Source organism: Glycine soja, chromosome 7, assembly GCF_004193775.1.
Source record: "Glycine soja cultivar W05 chromosome 7, ASM419377v2, whole genome shotgun sequence".
Classification (NCBI taxonomy): Eukaryota; Viridiplantae; Streptophyta; class Magnoliopsida; order Fabales; family Fabaceae; genus Glycine; species Glycine soja.
Window position 1 is genome coordinate 6,977,072 of NC_041008.1, and position 27,722 is coordinate 7,004,793.

Genomic DNA, 27,722 nt, shown 5'->3' on the forward strand with positions numbered 1-27,722 from the left:
GTATTAGTAGTAATTGTTATTTGGTTAGTTAGAATTAAAATTTTATTTAGTTATTGTTATTGTATATATTGTTAGATGTTATTTGATTATAATTTTATGATTTCTCTATCCAATACAGTGTCTTATTCTCCTCCCTAGTCTGCATAAAAAAAAATTCAATGCATGTGAACCGTAACTATATCAGGCTTGAGTCTCATCATTCAGTATCACTCTCCAAGCTTCAGTCCCATCAAATCTATGCAAGTGGAGTGGTTTAAAATTATTATTATTATATAGAGAATTGTATGTTTGATTTATGGGAAAAAAGTATAAGAAGAGAAAAATAAGGAAGGAAAAGGAATACAAAATATATAAATCCTTTTTTTTTTCAAATTGTATGATAAGAAAGAAATAAAAGATAAGAAAATTAGTATTGTTCTCTTCTTGTTTAGTTGTATAGAAACAAGAATAAAAAATGTGTTCAAAATTATAAAAAAAAATTAAAACTAAAAAGATAAATCAAAATGAGAAAAAAATTGTTTAATTTGTGCATGAAAGAGTATATTTTTTTCTGTTTTCCATCTTCTTTGAACAGAATAATTTTTTAGTTTATTCCCACAAAAATGTTTTCAGTCTTCTAAATAAATAAAAAGGTAAACGATGAAAAAGATACCCTCAACCTTTTTCATGATTTGGCTTTTCCTACTACTTGGACATTTTGGAAAAACAAACATTATTATCTCTCTATTTCTCTTTATACGTGTGTCTATATGCATGTTGTATATAATAATATGATGAAGATGTATTAAATGAAAAATGAGAAAAATTAATTTTAATCATTACATTATAATTATAAAAAGTTGATGCTTAAGATTAAAACTTCAATTTTTAATACATGATTATCAAAGTCAGAGAGTAATATAAGTTTACATTAGTTAAAAAACACTACCTTACGTGTTTGTGTATACGCATGCTGCCATGAAAGCCTTCATTCACGTGAACAAGGTGCAGGCTTTTTTCAGAAACAAAGCTAGCCTATCCCGCCAGCTCGAAAGGCGGGATCCTCTCTCCCCCTGTCCCGCAATCGCCAGTGGCGGTATCGCCTGCAACACCCTTCTCTCACCTGTCCCGCCAGCTCCAAGGGCGGGACCACCCCCTCTCTCCTATCCCGCCATCTCCAAGGGCGGGACACCTCTCTCTCTCCTATCCCCTCCCATCCCGCCATTGCTGCTGGCGGCACCCCTCCCCCTCTCTCCTAGTCAGCCCCTATCCCGCCATTGTCACTGGCGGTTCAAGCTTCCCGCCAGTGTCAATAGCGGCACCCACGTAGAAAACAAACCCCCCCCCTCCCGTAATTTCTTATAAATGAGACCCCATTAAGTAAATAATTTCTAAAACCAACCCTCCTCCGTAAATTTGCCGCACACGTACCAAATATGTACACCTCCTCAAGATCGTGTCGAGATCTAAGGCCAAATATATATTTAAATTTTATTTTATTATAATTATTTTCTTAATTTTTCCTGTCAATTAAAAAATTACTCATCAAAATTTAATATTTATAATATTTTATTTTTAATATATAAAATGACAAATTCATTCAACCTATTTTTTTGACATAAGTAATGTTATATTAAAAAAATCAACAATGATAATAGTTACAACAGCTATTAAAAATATTTTAGAAATAATGCAGGTTTAAAAAAAAATCTTTTGATGTAATGTAATAGTTTTACTAGAGTATAATTTTTTTGGTACGCACTTCTTGCAATATTTTTAATTTTAAAAATAAATTAAGAGTAATATAATAGTTTTTTCAATTTATCCTCGTCTAAAATTTTCAATTTTTCGAATTCAAATAAAAAATTAAATATAATTTCACATTTTAAAATGTGCTCAAATTCACTTCCATATAAATATGTAAAATAATCTAATATAAATACAAAGTAATCCGTACAAATAGAATTTAAGAATGATCTTAACATTAATATTTGCGTCAAAATATTTATATATATATATATATATATATATATATATTATCATTAAATTTAAACTCTATATTAATTTCAATAACATATTTAGGAAGGAAAAAGGTAGGTGTAGAATAGATGTTCTTAACTTCTTTAAAATAAAAATACATTTAAATAATTTATAATAATACTTGCATCATAGTCATTGCAGCTTAAGTCCTCATTCCCAACGCTCCCGTGACATATTTCGACAAATTTCCTTCCTCTTTCGTTTTTTCTTTTGCATTTCTAAGTTTCATTCTTTCAATTTTAATCATGAATCATTTATCCGTGTGTTTCCATAGTGTCTAACTCGAGTTTAGGCTCACTGACTTAGCTAGCGTCACTCAAACTCTCAATGATATTATTGAAAAAAAAAATGCAGTTCCATGTCGGCTTACCTTAATTCTTGGAGTGCCCGTAAGACTTGGATTTTTTTCCAAAAGATATTTCCTCACAAAGCTCTATATATAAAAAAATTTGGTTAGTCTTTTAAGCCTCTCGCATTTTCAAATAACTCTGTACATTACCCGATTTTCTTGCCTTTGTTCTTATCAACACCATGAACCATAAAGCTTATACCATTCTTATGGCTCTGGAGTTGACTTCAATTGGAATTAAGTATGAAGGATCAAGCTCCAATCCCTTCCAACATCTAAGCCTATTACGTTGCTTTTTATCACAACTATGTTTTGTCATGTACTAATCAAACTCTCGAATTAACTCGTTAATTCTCGAGTTAACTTTTGAGTAAATTTTTTTTTAGTAGATTCTAGAAAAATTTTATAAACTCTAAGTAAACTCGGTAGACTCTCGAATTTACCATCGAGTCAACGAGTTAACAAATTAAAAAAATTAGACCAAAATGTAAATCATTTTTTATTGTTTTCTCTTTGTATAGCATTCAACATATCTTCATTTAGTGTGTTATTCTCAAATACAAAATTCCTACATTTAATAATATTAAACATTTATTCTATAATAACATCAAATCCTCGATGAGAATGATCTACCACTATTATAAACTGGGTAAGTTATTATCTAGTAATAATATATTATTACTAGACTTGGTTAATTAAATATTCTGAACTTTATGAATTATTATTTTGCTTTATTATATTATTGAAATGTTTAATTAGTATGTTATTTATAGATATTTTGTTATTATTTTTATATGAAGTAAATTTTTACGAGTCTACTAATTGAGTTACGAGTCAAGTCTATGAAACTCTCATGAGTCTACATAAACTCTTGAATTTAATAACTTTTCATGTACTTGTTGCATCTACAGCTGAAATGAGCTTGCAAATCACTATTTTTGTATTCCACGTGTGTGGAATAGTTGGGTGTCAAACATTGCTATGGATTCTTGTTGCTGGGTTTTCTTGGTGGTACATCATCAACGTCATTGTTTTGCTAGTGGCATCATTCTGCTTCAGCTACAAGGGTGTTGCTGAACTTATCCGTGGCACACGTCAAGTGACGAATTTGGAAACACACGAAGCTCAGGTGTAAGACTTAGACACGACTATGTAGCATGTTCTCGTGGATTGGTTTTATTTTGTGTTTCGGCCTAGATTTTCTTATTTTGTTTTAGTGTGTTGTTCTGTTTTTCAGAGAGGGTAAAATATGATATTGGTCTTTGTATTTTTGGTCAAATTTATAGTTTTAAATTGAACATATTAATTTCTACATTAGGACGAATTAGGTTGTTCAAAATCAGAGGAAAGTAGATTTTTGGGTATAAATCAGACAAAACAATTATATTCAATTTTTAAATTGTGACATAAGATGGAAGATGCATAAATTAGCACAGCATAAATGGAAAAGGTTCACCTTGTGTAATGTAAAGAGAATGAGAGGGAGAGTAAAAAAAAAAAAAAAACAGGCAATTTTTTTAAGACGATTTTGTAAAATCATCCTAAAATGACATTCTCCTAAAATCATCTTGTAAAATCTATTTTAGAATGACAACCATTCTAAAGTGATTCCGGAAAAATCATTTTAAATTGATATTTTTTTAATATGATTTTCATAAAATCCTCATAAAATAGTTGTTTTTATTTAAAAAATATTATTATGTTTTTTTCTAAAATGATTTTTAATCGATCGACATTAAATCAATGTCATAAAAAATCATTTTTGTGCATACATTAATCATAAGATTGACATTTTAATAACTTCACAAATTATTTTATATAATCGTGAACATTGAGTTTAAGTTTTAGTTGTGAAAATATAAGTTTTTTATAATATCAAAATAATTGTGAGTATCAGCTACTAATTATTTCGTTATATTATAATTTTTCTTTCATTATCAAAAAAATGTAATTCTGACTAAGTGAATCCATTATTATTATTATTATTATTAACTTCAAACAAAATAAAATAAAATAGCACTGCTCTTAAAATGTTAACTAATGCATTAAAGACAATATATCAAACATAATGTACTTTAATATATATCCAAAGGGAGGAAAGCAACCTAACAGCACAACACCATTGCTTCACACCAGAAAACACAATAATGGAAATTCTCAAAAAGTACCCCAAAACTGCTTATTTTTCATTATAAGGGTAATTCTGGCCATGGAAGTATGTAAATACTTCTTTCACTTTAAAATTCCCCACTGGATTCTTTCCATCCACCATAGCTCTCTTCAGGTTCAGCATAATCCTGCTCCTCATTTTTCTGCAACCAGAAGTTAATGGTATATTATTTGATTAGAGATAAAAACCAGGCATCAAATTAAACATGAAGAAAAATAATGGGAAATATAGATTCCAGCATTACCTCAACAGTAAAAGTGAGAGCCACCTTAATCTCTCCACAATATTCTTCGTCCTTCACAACCTTGTAAGCAGTTTCTGGAATGCTACCCGCTTCAAACACTGGATCCAGATGAATGCTGCAGAATGTTGATAGAAATGAATGAATATTAGTATGCCAAAAGTGCAAATGCAACCTTACCTTTTGTATCAGAAACAATTACTCAGTACTCATGTAATATATATCACTCATATGAAAATGCAAAATGAAATCTTAAATTGAAAAAAAAATCATAGAAGACCAGTCACAGCCATTAGATAGGAAGAAAATTTGCTACATATAGAAATGCGGAATTTAGACCAGATTACATTAGATAAAACTTAGAACAAGTTTCTTATATCTTTACCCTCTAGTTCTTCCACCAAACGATGCCATGAAAATGTTTTTTTTTTTTTTAAATTCTACAGAAGATATATGGTAAAAGTTATTTAATAGTAGAGAGGTTAAAATACACTTAATTCTCCATCTTTTTTTTTTTGTTTCAATGGTCCCGTAAATTTAAAAAAATCCACTTTGATTCCTTAAAAAAATATTCATGTTAAACTAAGTTGGTCCTTCTATTAATTTACCACATTAACATGATCAATTTGGTGACATGTAACAAATTATAAAAGATATCACATCATATGAATGTTTATCATCTCAGCCAAAATTAGCATCGGTAGCGTAAAAAAAACTGTCAAAAGGACTAATTTAATCTAATAAAAATAATTTAAGAGACTGACAAAGAAGCAGGGGACAAACTTAAAGATATAAGAAACTTGATCTAGGTTTTGTCCTATACTCTCCTCTCTAGAATTCAATCCCATCTCCAATGAAATTTCACTGAAAAAGCAAGCAAAATGTGAAAGTTAAAGAAGAATTCAACTCACGTTGCCACGCCAAGACAATCATCTTGACTAAAGTTGTCTTTATCCATTATCTTTAGATTAAGTTCAGATGCACTGTCAGAGACAGTGAAAAGAAAGCTCTCATTCCATTGTGGCTTGGATCCAGCATCTGGTATTCATAACACAATTCAATTCAAGCCCCCAGAGATAAAAGGGTACATACATAAACAAATACATATATAGTTAAGTTGGTCACAAATGCACCTTCTTGCACAGTGCTCTTTTTCTCCTGTGCCCTGTATGTGAGAATCACATAAGGATCAATGCTGGCTGCGCATTGAGAACAGAATTAAGCCATTAGAGGATAATCTATCTTGATCAATGTGAATTGTTAATATCAATAAACCAAATTAAAGAAAAAGGTCAACTGAATAGATTCTCATGTTTAATTTGAAAACAAGATGGCCAGATAGGCTCAATTAGCATAGCTATATGAACAAAATAGATTTGGCTTCTGTAAAGTAAGTAAGCTCAGTCGTTAATGAGAAAATCAACTATTTGATATTCCAATACATTCATGATTTGTTATGCAAGTGTACATAACATTGACCGTTGATTTTCTGATCAATCACTAAAATTACTTGCTTTACCCTCTAAAGTGATTTGCTAATCAAATTAAAAAAGCCGGATCCAAACAGAACATAACAAGATCAAACCAGCATAAGGTGTACTTTATGTTGTTTAATCTGCAAATAAAAGAGTTAATTGACACAGATTTAAAACAACAAAGATCTATTCTAGATCAAACCATCTTGAAGTGAGAGAATTTTGATGCATCTAAAAGTTTAAAAGAGGGGATCATTGACATACACAGCATCTGATTTTCTCATCAGCTATGCATATAGAGTATAGTGCTTACAGAGAAAATCATTGTCATCGATTCCTTTGGCGCTGATCAGAACAACTTCAAGCGTTCCACGAGGCATCTTTGAAACTGAAGTTTGGACTGACTTCACAAATTCTATATTGACTCAGGAATTATATGCTTCTCTCTGTGCAGTCTTAAAGTTAAAATAAAAGTGGAAAAAACTGTGCCAGAAATGCCTCAAGCAATGAGTTACCAATTGGAGCTGGATTTTGGCTGGATCCAACTTTTTCCTTTTAAACGTTTGAGTCCTCTTACAAGTCTTTTCTTATTACAAAAGGTTGATACTATGCAAACGGTTATCCAAAAAATTATTAACTGGTATGGGACCATCATAATTTTTATGAGAATATAACTATTAATTAGTTAAGTGTAATTTTTTTTATATGAGCACTGAAAATTAAGCTCAATTTTATTGCTACCTGTACAGTATTGTCCTGTATACACAACAGTTTACATTTTGCACAAACTTTACCACCATATCATATCGGTTTACATTTTGCATAAACTTTGCCACCATATCATATTTGATTACAATGTTTTTTTACTTATGTACACATTGATTCTTTCACACCTTATAAATATATTGTGATATATTTGATGTTTGTATATACATCAACCACTAACTTTTATAGAGAAACTAACTTTTTCATTAAAAAATAAAAAACTAACATATCAACTTATGTTTGTTTACAATGACAAGCCACCTTCCTACTGATCAGAATTGGATGGAAGTTTAAAGTTTTAAATGTGGAGTGTGGACTTGACAACAAATAGGTCTACATGCAGGGCATGGAGGAGGTAATGTAGGAAAGTGGATTTAATTAAAATAACAAAAATGAATTATGAACTCTGACAGGTTTTTGGAGCAAACGTATAAAACGCCAACTTTAGTCCTGGTATCATTGCATATTTTACTCAACAAATTTTTGTATAAAAATAATAATAATTACCAATGGAACCCACTCTCTTTTTTTTTTTATTATTATTATTATTGGAGCCGTTACTTACACTAGGAACTATTTCTCGATGTGTCCATTGATTATTTCTGAATAATCAACGTAACAAACGCTCTGAGTACAAATTTCATATTGTAGCAACCTTGGTGAGTTTTTATATCCGTTCTCTCTTTCACTCCCTTCATTCTCTTGTTCCGTATCCTTTTAATCTTCTCTTGTTTGATCTCTTACTCTAATGTTTAGGACATTTTCATCATCCAAACTTCAATAAAGTATATTTACGTTTCTAATTACTTTTTTTTTTCTCTTTTTTTGTCCACTCACAAAACAACAACGTATGGTTAGATCTTATTTGTCTAAGTTAGGACAATAGAACTCCTTTTAGAGTCATCCAGGTTAAATGACCTATATCAATTCTTTGTTTTCTCCACTTTAATTGTTTCATCATTGTACAATTTTTTCTTTATATAATGTATTTTTTTTATAGTTCTAGTGTTTTGCTTAAATTTATTTGGTTGTTTTTTTTTAAATCTAAAAAATACTTTTCAGAACACAAAATAGTTTTTTGGAATGTAGTTTCCAGAATTTAAAAACAATATTTAAGAAAATGTTAAAAATAAAATTATATTTCTTTTAAGAATGTAAAAAACAAAATATTGTAAGTACACTCTAAAACAATGGTTATATATCAACGTTATGAGTATAAAAGGTATATATAATAATAAAAAAATAAAAAAATAAAAAGACAAATGAAAGTGCATTTGGCAAAAAAGGGGAGTGAACATAGGAAAAATCCTATAATATACATATATATATATATATATATATATATATATATATATATATATATATATATATATATATATATATATATATATGAGACTTCATTGTTTGTATAAGGCCTAGTAACAAAAAAGAATTTGAATCAAGGCCCAGTAAATTTTAATAATCACATTTACATTTTTAACCGTCAATTACCAATCATCTGGCTCAAATTCATTTAATAAGATCTCACGTTTGAACTTTTATAGAAAAAATGAAGTCATCGAAAAAGAAGATCAAATTAAAGCTTTTTAATTAGGTTTATCGGTATAAAAATCATTAAATTATCAACAAAGTCAATAATATAATTATATCCACACCATAAGTGTAATTTGTTAACTTATTCATTCTAACAAAATAAGTGGGTATAAATTAACAAATTATATATATAAACTAAATCAATAAAATAATATTGTACTTTTTTGAACTCATATAAGAAAAAGATGCCATTGTATGTCGGATTAAATATAAGAAAATTTAATTAATTTTGTCCTATTTAATATTATCATTCTTAAAATACTTTTTATTTAATTTTAATTTTATTTTAACTGACTTCTTTTTATTTATGATAATAAGTTTTAATTAAAGATATTTTAAAAATAATTTTATTTTTTATTTGAGATTAAGAAATTTAAATGAAATCAACTAACTTTTATAATTAATGTAAAATTAATTATTTTTACTTATATATAAGTTTAAAAATAACATAACCGTAAATTAAATTAGATGGACACAATTGTCAAGGTCCAATGCCTTTGACACTCAATATTGACTACTAAAGTCTTTAACCATTAAGTATTTTTTTCAACCCAATATTCAAATCAATAAATCTCAAATGTGATCTTAAAAAAAGATAATAGAATTTAATGGCTTTAAATTGCTCATTTAATTGGCTTAGTAATGGAATTATTACAATATCAGCTTTCCTTCCAAGATATAACTCTATTTGGCAAAACAAACACTAGAAGGAATTAGCTACCATTTTTTTATCATGAGAAGTTCAAGGTGTAAATTGATTTTCCATCCACCGTAGACTTAGTCAGTGCCTTTCTGTCCCTTTGTTTGGTGAGAAGAAAAGAAAGAAAATGAGAAGATTTAAATAAAAAAAAATACATCTCATATTTTTACCTCTTTATTTAAATTTAAATATTTTTTTATTCTTCCATTTTTAATTTTTTTACACAACCAAACTCATCCTGTAAGATATAAGTGACAAAATTAGGCTAAAGAAACAACAGCAAAAACCATCAAAATCCAAAAGTACTAAGTACGGAAATTTTACAACATGAACAATGAAGAAAAATATTGTTTAACTAACTTTTGCATGTGTCTTCTTAAAGGAAGTCATGCAGAGAAAATAATAAATACAAGTGTTAGGAAATTCCTGGTGCCATGTAGCGATCAGAAAAAAAAAATTTATAGTAACCACCTTAAAAATTATACTATTTAGTATAATTTTTCAATATAGGTTAACGGCATAATATTTTTATACTAATATAGGTTAACGGCATAATATTTTTATACTAATATAGGTTAACGGCATAATATTTTTATACTAATATATTGTTACCTGTAAAATTTGATTAAGTTATAAAAATCAAATTCAATATACTTGGCTTGATATGGATAAAAAAATCTCTTCCAAAAATGATTAGAATATAAGTAAAAGTTTGAGAAACTTGAGTGTACAATCAAAGGACCAAAAACCAACTCGACCAATCAAAATATTTCTCAAAGGGAGTTATTTTGATTGATGATCTTAAAGAAAGGTATGACACCGTGACAAATTGATGGATATAAAAATTTAATTTAATTTTTGAATCTACAAGTGACAAATTAATTTCAAAACTAAAATTTAAATTTTTTAATTTTGAGAGAGAGACCAAAGTAAAGATTTATCTTTAAAAAAAAAAAACATCTTATCCTAAAGAAACAACAACACCACTACGTGGCAAATTTACTGTACAGGGATCCTTTTAGAAACAATTTATGGAAGAGGGTCTCTTTTAAAATAAATTGCAGAGGGAATCTTTTTCTTACGTGGGTGCCGCCATTGATACTGGCGGGAAACCTGAACCGCCAATGACAATGGCGGGATAGGGGTGGCAGGGGGTTCCGCCATTAGTGCTAGCGAGATAGGCTGAGAGTGAGAAAAGCGTACCGCCATTCCTCCTGGTGGGACATGCCTACGTGGGCAGTCCCGTCATTGGAACTGACGGGATAAGCTCATATTGTTTTTTTTACCGTACGTCTACTTAATTATTTTGTCAAATAAAGCATTAGGTGAAGTACAATGGATTTGTAGTTAGAAAGAATCCTTGTATTAACCAAAGAATATTAATTGTATAATTTATATACGTATTAAAAATGTATGCAAAGCAATATGAATTTTATTTATCAACGTGGTTTAGTTTAACAATTATTTTTTTTTGTTAGTTATTTTTTATAATGGTATGTGAAAATTTTCAAATAATACTTAGAATATTGAACATAAAATACTATCAAAATAGTTGCTGGCTAGTTATATATTATGTATATTCATCGATTTTTGAATGAACTTCAGTGCAACAAGTATTCAAATCATTTCAGTAGCTTTCAAATCCAAATCCAATGTGTAGACAAACATAATTGATCTCGTAATAATTATTGCGTTTAAATTAAGTCTAGTTAAAAACAAAAAATGAAGATGAACCAATTAAGTTTGTGATAGCAATTATCACCAAAGTGTGTGCAGTTTCTCGGACAGGTGAAACTAGTGGGAAATTTACCCACAACAATGTCTTGGTTTCAAAATGTTTCTATTCTCTACCTTTGATATGACTAGTTTCCCACACATCTCACATGGCTGTGTAATTAAATGAGGTGTCGTTTTCGAAGGTGAATGGTTGTGTAAAAGTGGTCCCAATTTATATATCTGGGTGCACATAATTATTAAGCTGCAAATTAAGAAACTCATTATTCAATTTCTCCATCTCTAGCTTCCAAATCAAATAATATAATAGATAATACTATCCCGTCAGTTCCAATGACGGGACTGCCATGTAGGTATGTCCAAAAGGAATGGTGGTACGCTTTTCTTACTGGTGGTTCAGACTTCCCATCAGTGTCAATGGCGACACCCACTTAAGAAAAAAGACTCCCTTTATAATTTGTTTTAAAAGAAACCCTTTTTCATAAATTGTTTATAAAAGGACCCCTATACAGTAAATTTCCAAATGATCAAAATTGACGGATAAGAATCGAATGATGATAATTATTGATTTCTTAGCACTTTCACTTAATTCAATCCTAAAAATTAACTCATACTCTTATTTTATAAATTTTATTTTGAGCTTATTTTTAGCCTGAAATTTGAAATTTTTTCTAATTGACAGCACAGCACAACGTTGCACCTCAAAATAGCAATGGCAGCGAAAACTTCCTCTGAAACTGAAAAAGAGTGTTCCTCCTCACAGTCACTGAAAATTTCAAAGGATTTAAACTTTCGACGTGTTTCTGAGACCTTAGATCTGTTCAGAGCGATGGGGACCAATATTATCGCACCGGAAAATAGCAACACGCATGGCTTCTTCGACGGCTTCCTTCGGAGTTTCATAAAGCTCGATCACATCCAACGCGGTCGAATCGCCTGCACCCTTCTCGTCAAAGGCCCCATCTGTGTATTCTATTGCTTAATCCTCTCTTTTTTTTTTTTTCACTAGTTATTTTTCATTATTATCAAGGTTGTTAATATTGACATGTTTGTATACGCTCATCTGAAAATACGAGAAGAAAATAAATAAAAAGTTAATGATTTTTTTATAAATAAATATCAACTTATACATGAGTTAATAATGTTTTTTAGAGAAATTATATATAAAAAAATTAATTTTACATATCAACTTATGAAAAAGTTCGTCAATAAACTTTTTTTTATATATATTAATCATGATTATGGCTGGGGGAGTATGAACGTTCATGAATGGATGAGAACTTGAAAGGGTACAATTTTGATATCAATATTCAAGTTTTTCTGTTGGCAAAAGAATAAAATGGCATGGAGGTTTATGGACTTACATTTTTTCTTTTAACTGAAATTACAGAATGGTTTTGGAACACTTCATGGAGGGGCTATTGGGTCCTTTGTTGTGATTTTGTCTACTGCTTGTGCTAGAACCGTAACTGCTGAGAACAAGGAACTTTTTCTCGGGGAAATTAGCATGTCTTACCTCTCTGGAACTCTAATAAATGTGAGTTTTTTTTATTATTATTCTTTAGATTTGATTCTTTCTATTGTTTTCTATCGCAACACTGCTTTATTAGTAGTTTATTAGATGATAGTTGATAGTTTTAGAAAATTATTTTTAGAAAAAATGTTATATCATTGATTTCTTAAATTATCAATTACAACATATCAATTGTCTATTTATAGCCTCAAGTCACCAACCTCTTAAAGGTGATGAATATTTCTACCCTAACCCCTGATAATTATATTGAAGCCCAAAATTGGTTGAAAATCACAGGACGTTTTGAATAAGAACACCTTGTTTATTTATTTTTCTTATATTTTTTTTTTAAAATTATATCTATCTATCTATCTATAATTCTATCTATATAGATAGATATATATCTATAGTTATAAATTTTTGTTTATTGTCCCCATCAATCAAATTAAAAACTCTTTTCTATAAGAACGACCAATCACAGAAATTAATTATATCCCTTTCAAATTCTTAGATTAAGTACACTTTACGTCTTTCTAAAGTTTTCATGATAGATTAATATCATGATAGTTTTAGATTCTTCTATCTTATAAATACACTTATAATTCTGGATTGTTCTATCATATTCATACACACTATAGTTTTAGGATATTCTATTATTTTCATACATATTATATTTAAAAATATTCTAGAAATTTGTAGCAATTTCAATACAGCAGATGTTAAATAAATAACATGAAGTTCAATCCTTTAGCTGTATGGTTAATTATACATTTCGAAACAGCAGAGCAAAGCTGAGGATGTTAAAGCTGTGAGGATATTGAGATGTTTCGAAACAACAGTATAGTGTTGCCTAATAGCTACCTATGGGTATAGTTCAGTTAGTTAGTTGAGTATGTCTGATATATTATAAACTCTCTGATACCTTGGTTTGATTTTTATAGATAAAAAAATAGTATTGCTTAATATCATTCAACTTCATTGCACAGTCTTAGTATTCCCTCAAAGGATTGCATTGAATCGGTTCAATTAACTATGACCTTATTGATTATGCTACAAAGATAAGGACAATTGTATTTTCATTAATAGTTAACAAATCACACTTTACTCTCAAGTGCACTTTTGCATTTTATAATATCCAAATTCATATATAATTTTTCCCCCACTTGGAAGAGACGTTAAATGATGTCGGTGTTGCCAACTGGGTATTCTAACTCTAATATTAGTTTGGATACAAGTCATAAGCTCTTTTGAGAGTTTCTCTACTGGAAATATACCATTTTCTTGTTCTCATGCCTTCTTCATGCTTGAACTTGAACATCCCTTTAACAAATGCAGGAAGAAGTGCTAGTTAATGCCTCCGTGGTGAAAAGTGGAAGAAAATTGACTGTAGTTGCACTTGAGTTTAAACTGAAGAAAACTGGGAATTTACTTTATACTACTCATGCTACCTTCTATAACATGCCAGTTGCCAGTTTATGAATGTTTAGATCTTTGGTGGAAGTTGATCTTCAGTTCTATTTATTATTGTATTAATGTTTGTCAAAGCAAAATCTTTTATTTTTAATTCATTATTATCCACTGTTAATTCAATCTTTCCTGTTTTCTATACTGTTTTGCTCTGAATGCCAGCTCATGAGTTGGGAAGAAAATCCTTAATTATGTTATGAAATGTTTTGTTGATTAGTTGTTTAATATAAAACCATTAACATACTTTTTATATGTGTGTGCGTGAATCCAATTCACAAGTGCTCCCGATTCTTTATATGGAAAGAATGCAAACAACAAAACTAAATTGTTTAATTCTTTTATGTATTTTATTAAATATTAGGCCTATTATTTAATATTATTTTGTTTCAACGGTAGATTATGATAATGGTACATGTTAGTTGGAATAGAACCAACTCAGATAATATAAATAAGGTTTAAGTTTAAATCTTGTTGGTGGTTGAAAAAAAAACACAATCGAGAGAAAAAATTTCAATAAAAGAGATTTTCAATGATATTAGTTATAGACAGTCAATGAAAATCAACAACATATTATCTCAAAAAGATTATGATATCATCTCACTAATTTTATAGATTTGAATCCTAATTGATTCCATGGTCTCTTTATTCCTTAAATTATGTATTTATTGATAATTTAATCTTTATATTTTTTAAATTACTAATTTAGTTAATAAATATATTAATGTTGCAACAAATTAACCCAATCAAATTCTTAAATAGTTTAGATACCTACTTTATTAGACCAAACAAATATTTTCTAGGTGCAACTTAAAAAATAAAATACGGCATTTAGTAAAAGAGTAATGTTATTCAATTTGAGAGAATATTTTCTAAAGGTTAAATAATTTTTTTAATTTTTATCTTATTTTTATTTAATTTGATTTTTTTTATTTTAAAATTAATTTGGAATGATTCTTATATTTATCTAAAATTAACGTCATTAATTAAATAAAAATATTAACAATTAAAAACTGCCACAAAATCTAATCTTCTTCCTCTTTTTCTCCATCCCAATCTATTCTCCCCCTTTTTGGTTTCTCTCTTCTCTTTCTATTTGCACCCCTCACAGAATCTGGAACCACCCCAAGCCACTGTTTGTGACGTCGGGGACCACATCATAGATCTGTGATGCGCATCACACATCTGCAATCCCAGAAGCCTCTCCTTGCGTAGCAACCAAACCCTCTTTCGCCCTTAAAATCAATTTAGGAAAAAATAAGAGATTAAATAAACATTTTAAAATATCAAACATTAAATTAAACCAAAATAATAAAATAAATAATTAAAAATGTCATTTAGCCTTTCCTAAATTGAGTCTTGAATTAATAATCACCATGCATAATGGGTCTATATACAAACATAATTTTATGTAAGGTTTAATTACTTTTATGATTATATAATTTTTAGTTGGATCTTTTAGGCACACTAAATATACAATTGTAGTCCTTAATTCTCAATTATGTCATGGGAATTTCTTATATATTATAAATGGATAAGTCTCTCAAATTTGTTAACTGGGCATTTTCTTTGTCTTTCGTTATAAAAATATTTTAACTAATTTATATTCTTTAAGAAAAATAATTAATTTAGTTCATCTTATTAAATCAGTTAATTATTTATAATATTATTTTAAAATTAAATTTTTTATCCACTTAATTGATTTTCATTATTTGGAGAAAGAATAACTATATAAGGATATGTTGAAAAAAAAAATTAACGCATCTAATTTTTTTAAAAAAATTATATAAAAGAACGAACAGATTTCTAAAAAATTATAATTAAAAATCGAAGGAATCTATAGTTTAACAAAAAAAATAATCAAAATTTATTCAAATCAAAATAATTTAAAATCATTTCGGCTAAACCAAACATGTAAAAAGAAATTACTTAAAATGAGTGAATAAATTCTTCAAACATCAAACCATAGTCACCGCTAATGTTCTTACCAAACATCACCTAATGTTCTTACCAAACAGCATTTTCCTTACATTATTAAAAAGTTGTATTGAGCCTTAAAAGGAACGTGCGCGCGCACTTGTTTGTAGGCACGAGTGACGAGAGAGGGTGTCTCCGGAAAAAACAAGTGAGGTTCTATGGCTGCTGTGAAAGCAGAGAACGTGTGTGCCTCGCCATCGCTGAAAATCTCCAAGGAAGTGGACCCCAGACATGCTTCTGAGACCTTGCACTTCGTTGACGTTATGGGAGCTGCCACGCCCCTTCCCGGTAACTGCAACGCGCGTGGCTTCTACGACGCCTTCTACCGGAGCTTCATCAAAGTCGATAACATCCAACGTGGACGGATTTCATGCACCGTTGTGGCCAAACCACCCATCTGTGTGAGTCTTCTCCGTCTTTTCAAAAAGTTATTTGTGATTGAATAACACTTTATACTGTTGCTGCATAGTCATTAAACTCTTATTTTAGTTCCTGAATTGTCGTTTTGGTAGATGGGTATCGACAAGGACAAAAATTTGAATCCAGTTCCTTAGCCACTTTTGGCGGAATTCACCAATTAGAATTAGAGTTTCACTTCGATAATTCATAGGTGTTTGCATTAATAAAGATTTGTATTAAAGATCGATAGAGAATAGCAACAAAAAGTCTGTCTTGTCGAATTGATGTTTGGACGAAACTTATATGCAGTTCCATAGTTCTTCAATCAGAATTGGAGTTTCACTTTGATAATCTGCTTAATAAAGGTTTGAGTTAAAGGATTACGATGATTTATGCAGATTACCCAGGTGAAACTCCAATTCTTATTGGAACCTATGGAACTATATCTAAGCGTCACACTTGAAGTTTTGTGCTATTTACAAAGAAATCTCCCAATATTTGTTGGGTGTTGTTAGTTATTGGTACTTTCAATACTCTTATTGGAAGCTGAGAAGATTGGGAAGTGGAGGAATTGGGGAAGGGGGCTCGTGCTTATATTTGAAGTGTTTTGTTTACTCAATATGATACATCAGAATTTTTGATAATTTGCTAGATAGTTATTAGAACTCCCCTGTTATTTGATTCGATTCTCTCTCTGGAAAGAAAGGTTTTGTTCCAGTGGATGTTCTTCTGTTTGTTAGCTCAGGGAAAAAGGGAAGAAGATCCATCCATCTATGCTCTGAATTCAAGGTTTTGTTGATTGGTGGTCAATTCAAATTTCTGATTAATTCCTTGCCAATAGTATGGGATTTTAGTGGCTCTTTGATTTGAGAAAATGTTATCTGTTTTTACTTTTAATTGCAAAAAATGGCACATCAGTTTCACTTTGTTTCTAGAATTCACAAGTTTTCATAAGAAACAGCGTTTTCAAATTTTTCAATAAGGATTTTTTAAAATAGGAAATAAAGTAAAAATATGGTGACATTTTTGTAATTAAAAGTGAAAACAAAAAATATAAACAGAAAACCCCTTCTTTTGTTTATATATTGATCAAGCATAATTTGGGAAGTGTGAAAGATTTTTGGTTCGTTGCAAATTACACAGTCAAGGGCGGTGAGTTTGGTTTGTTAAAGTTTTCTCATTTTCTTTGTTAGCAAATGAATTCACTTTTCTGAGTTCAAGCTAACAATTTGTCTAGTGAAAATAAACAAAAAGGTGTTGTCTTTGTACTAGGATTTTTTCATTTTCTTTATTGGAATTGCAGAATGGCTATGGAACTCTGCATGGAGGTTCTGTTGGATCCTTGGTTGAGATTCTATCTAATGCTTGTGCTAGAACTGTAGTTGCTGAGGACAAGGAACTTTTTCTAGGGGAAATCAGCATTTCTTACCTCTCTGCCACTCCAGCAAATGTGAGTTGTTTATATCCAGTCTTATTCTTACCATTCTTGTCTATTGCAATACAATGCTTTTTCTTCAAATAAGTCGATGCTAGATAAATGGCAGAGTCCGGCCTCTAGGATTCTTGTGCTGCATGAGGAAATGTAGTGCTTTATCTTGAATTGTATTCTGAAACAGCAGATCAAAGCTGAGGACGTTAGCAAGCAACCCGCTTCAACTTTAAGCAATTAGATTGAGATGTTTGGACTCTTAGCATTATAAACAATGTTGCTTAGCATAATTCAACTTCAGTTGCACAGTTTCTTAGCATTCCCTTCGGGGATTGCTTTGGATCAGTGTGATTAGGACCTCATTGATTATACTTCAAAAATAAATATGCCTACTATAGGACTCCAGAATTTTAATAGGATGAATACAACCATCAAGTCTGATTGACGAATCTGAAATTTTCTGGTTCTTGTCTTTCTCAATCTACCTTACAAGTAATGTTCCTACAACTTAGATTATGATCCCCAACAAGAAGTGAAAAGGCGTTTTGAAGGCTAGGACTCCTGGCACATAATGAACATAGTTTCATAGTCATTCAATATGTAATGTGGTGAGTTGCATTGAGATTATTGGTGGATGTCTATTAAATCTCATATTGAGGCTTTCCAGAATCGCACTAGAGTTTGAGATATAATTTTTGGATGAAGATCCTATAAAGTGCACGGTTCAGCTTTAGAGAGTAAACTGAACTATCAATAACCATTAAATGAAAAATGAAATTTAAGTTTTGATTGAAAAGAAAAAGTGCATGGATAACAAACTATGCATTTGTTATTCATTAATCCCTTTGCTGTTTTCATTAGTAGTTACCACCTGCACATTACTTTCGACTACACTTTTAACTTCCAAATCCTTCAATTTTGTCACTGTTGCCAACTTTGCCATCTAACTTTAATGTGTCATTTTCATGCTCATAAGCCATCTTCATGCTTAAATCCTTTGATAAATGGATTTTGCACTTTATGTTCATCCAGGAAGAATTGCTAGCTAATGCCTCTGTGGTGAAGACTGGAAGAAATTTGACTGTGGTTGCAGTTGAGTTTAAACTGAAGAAAACTGGGAATTTGCTCTATATTACTCATGCTACCTTCTATAACATGCCAGTTTCCAGTTTATGAATATTTAGCTTTCTGGTGGACATTGTTCAGCAGTTTATGAATATTTTTAAAAAATAAATAAAGATAGAGGCACAAATTGTCCCTTTTTCAACTAGTATCAATAATAGATTTATAGTTTGTAGTAATCATGTATTTATTGGAAAACAGCAGGAATGTAATGTTATTTTTTTTCTTTTCTTTTTGCACTTTGGTTTTGAGCTTGAATCGCAGGAGGTAGAACTACTTTCACTTGTTGCAAAACGAATGACCAACAATTGCATTGTTTTGGTTTTACAAGTTAATAATGCTGAAGTTTGGTCCCTTCACAAGCACCATAATTATTGAACATAGTAAGCTTTGATTCCAAATATTCCTCATACAAGATAGGGAAAATTCCTATGGTATAAAACTTAATATTATGCTGCAAGTTAAACGTTGTTTCATACATCTGACTTTTGATGTGTTGTGCACGAATGCACAATTTTGAACGGGTTCAAATAAAGAGCGTTCATGGCTGTGTATGTACGACACAGTAGGTTAACCTCGTTGAGAGGTCAAAGAAATAAAAATAGTTGTCATTAATCAGATGTTGACAGACAATGGAGCAACGTGTTTACATTTTCCTTAAGTATCATCTACATGCACACCACAATAAAATCCTTCTGTTCATAAACAGGAGTGATTATAAACCCTATGTCTCATTTGCATTTTCAGAAACTTTCAGACATAGCATGCAAAAGGAAGATTGTATACACTCAGCGTGCCTCAAAAGCAACAACAGCTCTGCACCTCAAAATCATGTACACTTATTCGCAATGCTTGGCCCCTTCCCAATAACAGTTTCCATAATAAAGTGCCATCTTTCCTGTTGACCAGGTGTTGCTCTGAATGTTCATGTCAAGCTGTTTTTGCTAACAAATGATTCCGAATAGTTACATAAACAACAATGTCAGAAGAACAGATTCAAAGTTGAAACGACCAATATGCAAGTAACCGAAAATAGTAAAAAACTAATAATCCATTTTTTGTTTGGGTTTTTCATTCAGAAAGTGAAGCAAAGGCCTATAACTCCAAGCTTACCCCATCCTTGCACCCCAAGTGGCTAGTGGAAATATTTTAAATTGACTTAATTTCACTTTTAGTCCTTCAATTTTCTCAATTTTGTGGATTTCTTCCATTTTGCTTTTACAAATTTAATCCCTGATCCCTCTATTATTTTAAGTGTGCAACTTTAGCCCGTCTATTAACTTGACATCCAATATTTAGCAGAAATATTGATGTCTCACTTTAGTGCACTGTCATGTCATCATTTCTGTTAAACATAGAATGTTAAGATAAAATATGGACCAAAATTGTACAATAAAATAGTGGTGGATCAAATTGGTGGGAAAAAATGGAGGGATGAAATTCGTGAGAAAGAAAAAGTAAAGAAGGAGAACATTTTTGTAGGTGACATTTTAACTGCAATTATGTATGATAAGAATTCAAAATCATATTTGAAAGGAATGAAAAGGACAAGTCATGATGTACATACCAAACCCACAATATTGGTTTAAATACAAATGGCATTGACAAAGGTCTCCGCATCAAAGGGTTGAAGGTCTTCAACACCTTCACCAACACCCACAAATTTTACAGGGATTCCAAGCTCATCAACCACACTGACCTGCCAACATATATTAGTCCTGACCATGATCACCCCAGCTACGGAAAGTACTACCAATAATGAAAACTTTTTCATCCAAAAACTATTAAATATTCATTAAGAGAGAAAAAAAAATGAAGAGAATACCACACAGCCACCTCTAGCAGAACCATCCAGTTTGGTCAAAATTAAAACAGTAACACCCACAACCTGTCTCAAGTTCAAAGGATTCAGAGTCAACAAATTCAATAAGTGTTGACAGCAAGTTAATACAGAACCATGAGGCAACCATAATAATAATACTAATTACTAAATAATGGAATATTAAGGGCAAGAATATCTAAATTATGCAAGGCAATGGATAATAAGACTTTGAGAATGAGAAACTCAGCACCACCATACCTGAAAACTAAACATATTTGTGACCGACCATTCATTTGGCTGCAGTATGCTTGATAACGGAATAAACCTCTAAACATTCATTCCGTCACTGATATTTGTTAAAATTAATGTCTCATGTAAGATGCACGTGACTTATGTAAGAACTAATAAATAATTAATAATTAAGGGTTAAATTGTAATTGAGTTATCCTATTTCTCTCTTCTTCCAACGAAATCAAGGTATACCAGAGAGAAGTTTCTTCTTACAAAGAAAGGTACACATTATCTGTTTAATATATTATTTGTGAGAATCATAGTTTTCAAGATCCTATTGGTTTTTTATAATTGTTAATCAAGAAAATTCCTTAAAATTTTTACAATATTGTCTTTTTAAAATATGAATTATGCTTCGTTTTCTATTTTTTCCCTCTATCCCCATCTCAGGGTCTGTTTTTACTTTCTTTTCTTTCCGGGTTGAGTTGTTCACTACAACTATTGTACCAGTTGCAAGATTTGATCTAGAATTGTTTTACCATCTCTATTTTGCCGAGCGATTCTTGAGATAACTCATGATTCAATGAAGATACCTTGCCCCAATCCAAGGCATGTCTAATTGGACCCTTTACTCTTTTAGAAATGAGAAGAATAAATTTGGATCGTAAAATCTTTTATATATACAATAAATAAGTAATTTTTAATATTTTTTCTTGAATTGACAATAAAAATCAAGAACCCAAATCAATTAGTTTTATTTATTCCCTTTCCCATACTTTACATCCCTAGTGGGTGGTGGCTAATTTTTTTTTATCAACTCATATATATGATATTAGTTGTGTTTGAAGTTTGAAATTGAGTGAATATCTTCCTTTAATACTTATTTAATAAAAACTTAACCGTGAACATTTTCTGATTTATTAAATTTATTGAAATCATTTCAATGAAAAGATAACAAGAAAGACACAATTTATTTTTGAAAACTTAACCAAACAAACTTCTCAACATAATAAGAAAACGTCTAAATAAAATCCACAAGTTTGAACTTAAGACATAAACTCCATAATCTCGCTACTGGCATCTGCAGAAAATATTATTCTAATTTTCAGTTTACTGGACTGGACACCACCACCTCTTGATCCATCAAATTATTACACAAGTTTTGTGAAATCATCATCCTTGATGGCTCCTTGCTGTGTCTAATGATCATTTCACACAATACATTGATGGCTCCTTGCTGTGTCAAATGATCATTTCACAAAACCATAAGACCATGTACCTGTCATTGACGAATAATCATTGATGATCCCAAAAAACACCAACGAAATTCGGGTGAAGTTCAGATTTCAAGCATGTACAATCACAATGTGCAACTGCAATGTAATGCTTGGGAAGGCTGGATGGGTAGCAATGTCTACCAGCGGCGATGAACAAGAAGAGGCTATGAAAGAAGCCAAAGAAATGATGGAGAAAATAGAAGAGATTAAGGGAAAGAATTATTTTGGAGGAGACAATATTGGGTACCTTGACATTGCACTTGGATGGATTGCTTACTTGGTTCCTGTTTGGGAGGAAGTTGGATCAATGCAGATAATAGACCCATTGAAATTTCCAGCCACCATTGCATGGATGACCAATTTTCTCAGCCACCCTGTGATCAAGGACAGCTTGCCCCCAAGAGATAAGATGCTTGTTTACTACCACAGTCGCAGAAAGGAACTTTCTTCAACTTCTCTGGGCTTGTTCAAGGTTTAATTTAGATCAATTCCTTCCTCTATATGTTTCTTATATGGTCCACGTACATGTGATAAGCCCAGATATTGGATTGGCTTGATAGAATACGAATAGGAGGGAATCATACTGGCTAAGTTTGTGTGTTGGGTCGTTTTTTGGCTATTACAAACCACCTCTGCATGTATCACTTACAATCCGACAGTCCCAAGATTATAATATAACTAATAATCAATATTATAAAATAAAAAAGGTATATATTATACAAATAAGTCTGCAAAATTGGTACATTTCAACCCGACATTCGAAATTTGATTGGTGAATCAGACTCTACCATGGCCTCTGGTGTTTCTATCACTCATCCCCGAGCAGCTTTGGTGACCACCATTCGGTCATTCATGGATAAAGATTGGTGCTTATCCTTCCAGCATACTTTGAGGGAAGGAAACTTTGTAGCTGATGGTTTAGCAAAGAAAGGGGTCCATGTTACTGCTTCTTTTGCTTTTTTGTGTTTCTCCTCAGGACTTGTATAATTGGTTATTTGCTGATTCTATAGGTCTATCCAGAACCAGACCTCGTTACCTGTTTTGGTGCTATTTCAAACTACTCATTTTTTATATAAAAAATTAGTATTTTAGTTTGCGAATTTTGTAAAATATATATTTATTTTATATAATTAAAATTCATAATAATTTTTTTGGTATATAAATTTATATCAATTAGAAGTTATAATAGATAAATATCTTTATATACATAAGTTTTATTTTAGAAATTGAAGAATTTGAAAAGGATGATGGGAATAAGAATATGAAAAATATAAGTGAATTATTTTCGCAAGATGATGTAATATTTTAATGTGAAAAAATAGTAGGGTTACAAATGTATTTGGGTTCTGTATAAATAATTAAAAAAATTCAACCAAAATGTACTAAATAACCTATTATCTTTCAACCCCAAAGGGAGGCCCCAGGCAGGACCCCTTCTTGCTTCACGACTCAACGACGCACGCAAGGAACAAGGAACAAGGAACAAGGAACAGGGGGACTCCACGATGCTAATGGAGATAGAACCAAAGCGATGGTAAGAATAGCTACAAACATATACTTTGTTTTCTTCATTGCCTGACTGCTAGCTATAATATATATCGATCTCGTCCATCTTTTTCTTCAAATATTCAGAATGTTCCCATCTGGGACACACTTGTCTAATGTCTAATTTGTGTTAGCTTTGCAAAAGGAGGAGGGCTGGACCAAGATCCGCCATATAAGTAACGAGAGGAACCATAGCGCTGGTAAGGATACCTACAAACATATACTTTCTTTTCTTTTATTTTATTTTCATCTACTATCTTCTTTGTTTTTTTTATTACATCATTTATCATATATATTTATTATTTTTCTTTTCTTTTTATCTCTCTTTCCACAACCTCAATTCTTCTCATAGAATAAATGTTTACAATTTTCCTAGACCTAATATTAATGTTAGGGTGGACGTCCCTTCCTTCCCCCAAATCATATACAAATATTTATTCAGAATATCATCTTAAAATAATATTTATATATATAATTTTAAATAATAATAATAATATCTCAAGACTTTTTTACAAAAATTATTTTTTTAAAATATTATTTGAAAATTGTAACATCCTAAAAATAATCCAATAATTATTTAGATAAAGATATCTAAATATATCTTTTTAGTAAGAGAAAAGATTGATTAAATTATTTTAAAATATTAGATTGTTATTCTTATTTTGAAAAGATGTTAGTATATAATAATATATTACATTAGTTAAAGAGAATTATAATTAAAAATAATAAAAATGATAAAAATAATAGATACAGAAATATTGATTAGATAAATTTTAAAATTGATAGAGAATGAGAAGTACGATGAAAAGAAAAAAAAATAAAAAAGATGAGTAAAATACTTATCTTTTAAACTTTTCATGGTATGATTCTTAAAAAAATGAATTTAGTATTCTGATATATAATTTGAGATAAAAAAATCTAGGTATTATAATAGATTTTGAATATTTCTTATTACAACTAAGTTACACTTTTAGCCCGATTTGGTTGTCATGATAATTGTTAACTTCTTATAAATCAATTGTTAGAAAAAGGATTATGAATTTTTCTTGTGATACATGTAAGGAATTTGATGAAATGAAAATCGCCTAGTACGTGTCAATTCTTTTAAATTTAACACGAAGTCTTTTGCTTTTAAATTCTTATGTTATTCGTGAATAGATATACGTATGGATGCGTTTGGCTTATATTAGTTTATATTTCTAAGTTTATGAATTACATGACATTAATTAAAGAAAGAATGACATTTACATGTATATATAATTGGATTTATTTTATTTAAATTTTAAAAATTGAATCTCTTTCTTTTATTACAGCGCTATAATTTTTGTAACTTTTTAATTAGTATAATTATGATTTTTATAATAATTGATATGTGATCAGTTGTTTTATATATATATATATATATTTTACTAGCAGATAGCAATATAGGCCGTCACGGGAGCACAGTGGATTTGGATGGATCAAATAGCAGCTGCCCCGCCGGTAACTAGCTAAGCAGTGGATTTGGATCTCTCTCCTGCTTCTTTTTCTCTCTTATCATTTTTATTCATTTCCTTTTTTGTTTTCATACACTTCTCTAATGTCTAATTTGTGTTGCAAAAGGAGAAGTCAAACAAAGACGTTTACCCCCTCGTCGTGGCCGCGGTAAGGATACCTACAAACACATCATTTATTTTCTTTTAATTCATTTTCATCTATTTTCTTCCTTATTTTTTGTATTACATCATTTATAATATATATTTATTATTTTTCTTTTCTTTTCATTTCTCTTTCCACAACCTCAATTCTTGGTATAGAATAAATGTTTATAATTTTTCTGATAAACTCTGGGATTTGAAAGAATATCCTATTTCATTCATATTTCGTATAATGTTAATAGTAAACAATAAAATTTATAAATAATTACTTAAAAAATAAAATATATAAATAAACTAATAATAATATAAAATTAATTTTATAAAATTATTATTCTTTTTTTTTTGTCTATTTATTAGTGTTTTATGCTTACAAAATCAACGACAACTATTTTCTCAGTATAGATCCATCTTTAGTCGTCGAGGAAGACACCCACCCTTGAGATTTGAATAAAGAGAATTATTTTCTTTTATTTCATTTTCTTCTCTTTTTTCTTTATTTTTTAATCACATTATTTATCATATATATTTATTGTTTCTTTTTTCTTTTCATTTCTCATTCCACGACCATAATTATTGATATAGAATAAATGTTTACAATTTTTCTAATAAACTGGAGTGGAAAAAATATTTTGTTCTTGGAACGAGATATTAATGTTATTAGGGTGGACTTGCCTCCCCTTCCCCAATTCACATACAAATATTTATTCATAATATCACCCTAAAAAAATATATACATATATCATTTTTAATAATAGTAGGAATATCATTTGATTATATCATAAATTAAAAATTAAATTTTATTTTAACAAAATTTGAAGCGCAATTATACTTTTAAAGTTTTAATAATGATATTTAGATATAATAAAGATTTCTTATGGTAGAATTATTTAATTAAATTTTAAAAATTGAATCTCTTCCTTTCATTATAGGGCTATAATTTTGTAACTTTTTAATTAGTATAATTATGATAATTGATATGTGATCAGTTGTTTTTTTTATATATATACTATCAGTGGTCAATTCAGGCCGTTTGGGGAGTAACGTGCCCCCTGAATTCACAACCATAATTTTGAATGAAATAATGACGGCTCTCGAACTACCAGATATTGGCATACTTGGGATTCATGGATCAATTAATGCGAATAGGGAAAATGTGGTGGAGAAAGTCACCAGGAGAATTGAGAGAGACGAGTTGTTTAATGTGGTTGTGGAGACAAGCGTGACGAAAAAGCCAGATTTGAAAAGAATTCAAGAAGAACTTGGAAAACCATTGGGTCTACAACTCCACAAGAAAACTCCAAAGGAAAGAGCTACCCTTTTGTGTGAGAGGATTAAGAGGGAGGACAAGATCCTTATCATCCTTCGTGATCTTCAACATAAAATCGACTTGGCCGAGATTGGAATACCCTTTGGGAATGACCACAAGGGTTGTAAAATCTTGTTGGTAGCTGAGAATAAAAAGATGTTGTCCCACAAAACATTGAAAACCCAAAAACAAATTTATGTGGATCACGTGGAGCCGAAAATTCGTGATCTAACGAGGAGCCATAAAGTTCAAACTTGTGTAATAATTTGATGGATCAAGAGGTGGTGGTGGAATAACATTTTCTGCAGGGGGCCAGTAGCGAGATTGTGGAGTTTATGTCTTAAGTTCAAACTTGTGGAATAACTTTGTAGATTTTATTTAGACGTTTTCTTATTAGGTTGAGAAGTTTGTTTGGTTAAGTTTTCAAAAACAAATTGTGTCTTTTTTGTTATCCTTTCATTGAAATGATATCAATAAATTTAATAAATCAGAAAATGTTCAGGCGTTAAGTTTTTATTAAATAAGTATTAAAGGAAGATATTCACTCAATTTCAAACTTCAAACTTCAAACATAATTAATATCATATATATGAGTTGATAAAAAAAATTAGCCACCACCCACTAGGGATATAAAGTATGGGAAAGGGAATAAATAAAACTAATTGATTTGGGTTCTTGATTTTTATTGTCAATTCAAGAAAAATATTAAAAATTACTTATTTATTGTATAAATAAAAAGATTTTAGGATCCAAATTTATTCTTCTCATTTCTAATAGAGTAAAGGGTCCAATTAGACATGCCTTGGAATGGGGCAAGGTATTTTCCTTGAATACATTGATGAAACATGGAAGAAGTATCCATTGTTACCTCACAATCCTTATCAAAGAACATTTACTCGATTTTGGGCAACCTCTGTGAAATGATCATCAATTTATTGCTGTTAGAGCTTTTGA

General features: G+C 30.2%; 5 protein-coding genes and 1 long non-coding RNA gene across 6 annotated transcripts; 4 read left to right on the forward strand and 2 right to left on the reverse strand.

The window, feature by feature from the left end:
- Nucleotides 1-4,388: 4,388 nt before the first annotated feature.
- On the reverse strand, nt 4,389-6,879 carry LOC114418478 (C2 domain-containing protein At1g63220-like). The gene is made up of 5 exons (XM_028383839.1): nt 6,568-6,879; nt 5,913-5,978; nt 5,691-5,817; nt 4,783-4,897; nt 4,389-4,680 (listed from the first exon to the last, which is right to left on the reverse strand). Exons 1-5 carry the CDS (start codon nt 6,632-6,634, stop codon nt 4,606-4,608), a joined length of 450 nt encoding a protein of 149 aa, XP_028239640.1. The 5' UTR covers nt 6,635-6,879; the 3' UTR covers nt 4,389-4,605.
- A 4,798-nt stretch (nt 6,880-11,677) lies between these two features.
- Nucleotides 11,678-14,165, forward strand: LOC114418479 (acyl-coenzyme A thioesterase 13-like). Its single transcript, XM_028383840.1, has 3 exons — nt 11,678-12,013; nt 12,437-12,583; nt 13,895-14,165. The coding sequence occupies exons 1-3, from the start codon at nt 11,759-11,761 to the stop codon at nt 14,036-14,038; spliced, it is 546 nt and encodes a 181-aa protein (XP_028239641.1). The 5' UTR covers nt 11,678-11,758; the 3' UTR covers nt 14,039-14,165.
- A 1,908-nt stretch (nt 14,166-16,073) lies between these two features.
- LOC114418480 lies at nt 16,074-19,189 on the forward strand. The gene is made up of 3 exons (XM_028383843.1): nt 16,074-16,401; nt 17,703-17,849; nt 18,861-19,189. The coding sequence occupies exons 1-3, from the start codon at nt 16,159-16,161 to the stop codon at nt 19,002-19,004; spliced, it is 534 nt and encodes a 177-aa protein (XP_028239644.1). The 5' UTR covers nt 16,074-16,158; the 3' UTR covers nt 19,005-19,189.
- Nucleotides 19,190-19,500: 311 nt separating this feature from the next.
- Nucleotides 19,501-20,860, reverse strand: LOC114418481. Its single transcript, XR_003668040.1, has 3 exons — nt 20,776-20,860; nt 20,518-20,649; nt 19,501-19,894 (listed from the first exon to the last, which is right to left on the reverse strand). It is a non-coding gene; the product is annotated as an uncharacterized LOC114418481 (long non-coding RNA).
- Nucleotides 20,861-22,388: 1,528 nt separating this feature from the next.
- On the forward strand, nt 22,389-23,077 carry LOC114417687 (glutathione transferase GST 23-like). The gene has a single exon (XM_028382780.1). The coding sequence runs from the start codon at nt 22,414-22,416 to the stop codon at nt 22,756-22,758; it is 345 nt and encodes a 114-aa protein (XP_028238581.1). The 5' UTR covers nt 22,389-22,413; the 3' UTR covers nt 22,759-23,077.
- Nucleotides 23,078-23,802: 725 nt separating this feature from the next.
- On the forward strand, nt 23,803-27,219 carry LOC114419616 (probable disease resistance protein At5g63020). Its single transcript, XM_028385336.1, has 5 exons — nt 23,803-23,814; nt 23,960-24,025; nt 25,242-25,307; nt 25,428-25,469; nt 26,476-27,219. The coding sequence occupies exon 5, from the start codon at nt 26,544-26,546 to the stop codon at nt 27,036-27,038; it is 495 nt and encodes a 164-aa protein (XP_028241137.1). The 5' UTR covers nt 23,803-23,814; nt 23,960-24,025; nt 25,242-25,307; nt 25,428-25,469; nt 26,476-26,543; the 3' UTR covers nt 27,039-27,219.
- The last annotated feature ends 503 nt before the right edge of the window (nt 27,220-27,722 follow it).

Excerpts from the sequence above, each read along its gene's own strand:
- LOC114417687 (XM_028382780.1), top strand. The coding sequence starts at position 22,414 with ATGTCTACCAGCGGCGATGAACAAGAAGAGGCTATGAAAGAAGCCAAA.
- LOC114418480 (XM_028383843.1), top strand. The coding sequence starts at position 16,159 with ATGGCTGCTGTGAAAGCAGAGAACGTGTGTGCCTCGCCATCGCTGAAA. Across the intron at positions 16,402-17,702 it reads TGGCCAAACCACCCATCTGT|AATGGCTATGGAACTCTGCA; the intron begins GTGAGTCTTCTC and ends TTGGAATTGCAG. Across the intron at positions 17,850-18,860 it reads TCTCTGCCACTCCAGCAAAT|GAAGAATTGCTAGCTAATGC; the intron begins GTGAGTTGTTTA and ends ATGTTCATCCAG.
- LOC114418479 (XM_028383840.1), top strand. The coding sequence starts at position 11,759 with ATGGCAGCGAAAACTTCCTCTGAAACTGAAAAAGAGTGTTCCTCCTCA. Across the intron at positions 12,014-12,436 it reads TCGTCAAAGGCCCCATCTGT|AATGGTTTTGGAACACTTCA; the intron begins GTATTCTATTGC and ends CTGAAATTACAG. Across the intron at positions 12,584-13,894 it reads TCTCTGGAACTCTAATAAAT|GAAGAAGTGCTAGTTAATGC; the intron begins GTGAGTTTTTTT and ends TAACAAATGCAG.
- LOC114419616 (XM_028385336.1), top strand. The coding sequence starts at position 26,544 with ATGACGGCTCTCGAACTACCAGATATTGGCATACTTGGGATTCATGGA.
- LOC114418478 (XM_028383839.1), bottom strand. The coding sequence starts at position 6,634 with ATGCCTCGTGGAACGCTTGAAGTTGTTCTGATCAGCGCCAAAGGAATC. Across the intron at positions 4,898-5,690 it reads GATTGTCTTGGCGTGGCAAC|CATTCATCTGGATCCAGTGT; the intron begins GTGAGTTGAATT and ends AACATTCTGCAG. Across the intron at positions 4,681-4,782 it reads CTCTCACTTTTACTGTTGAG|AAAAATGAGGAGCAGGATTA; the intron begins GTAATGCTGGAA and ends TTCTGGTTGCAG.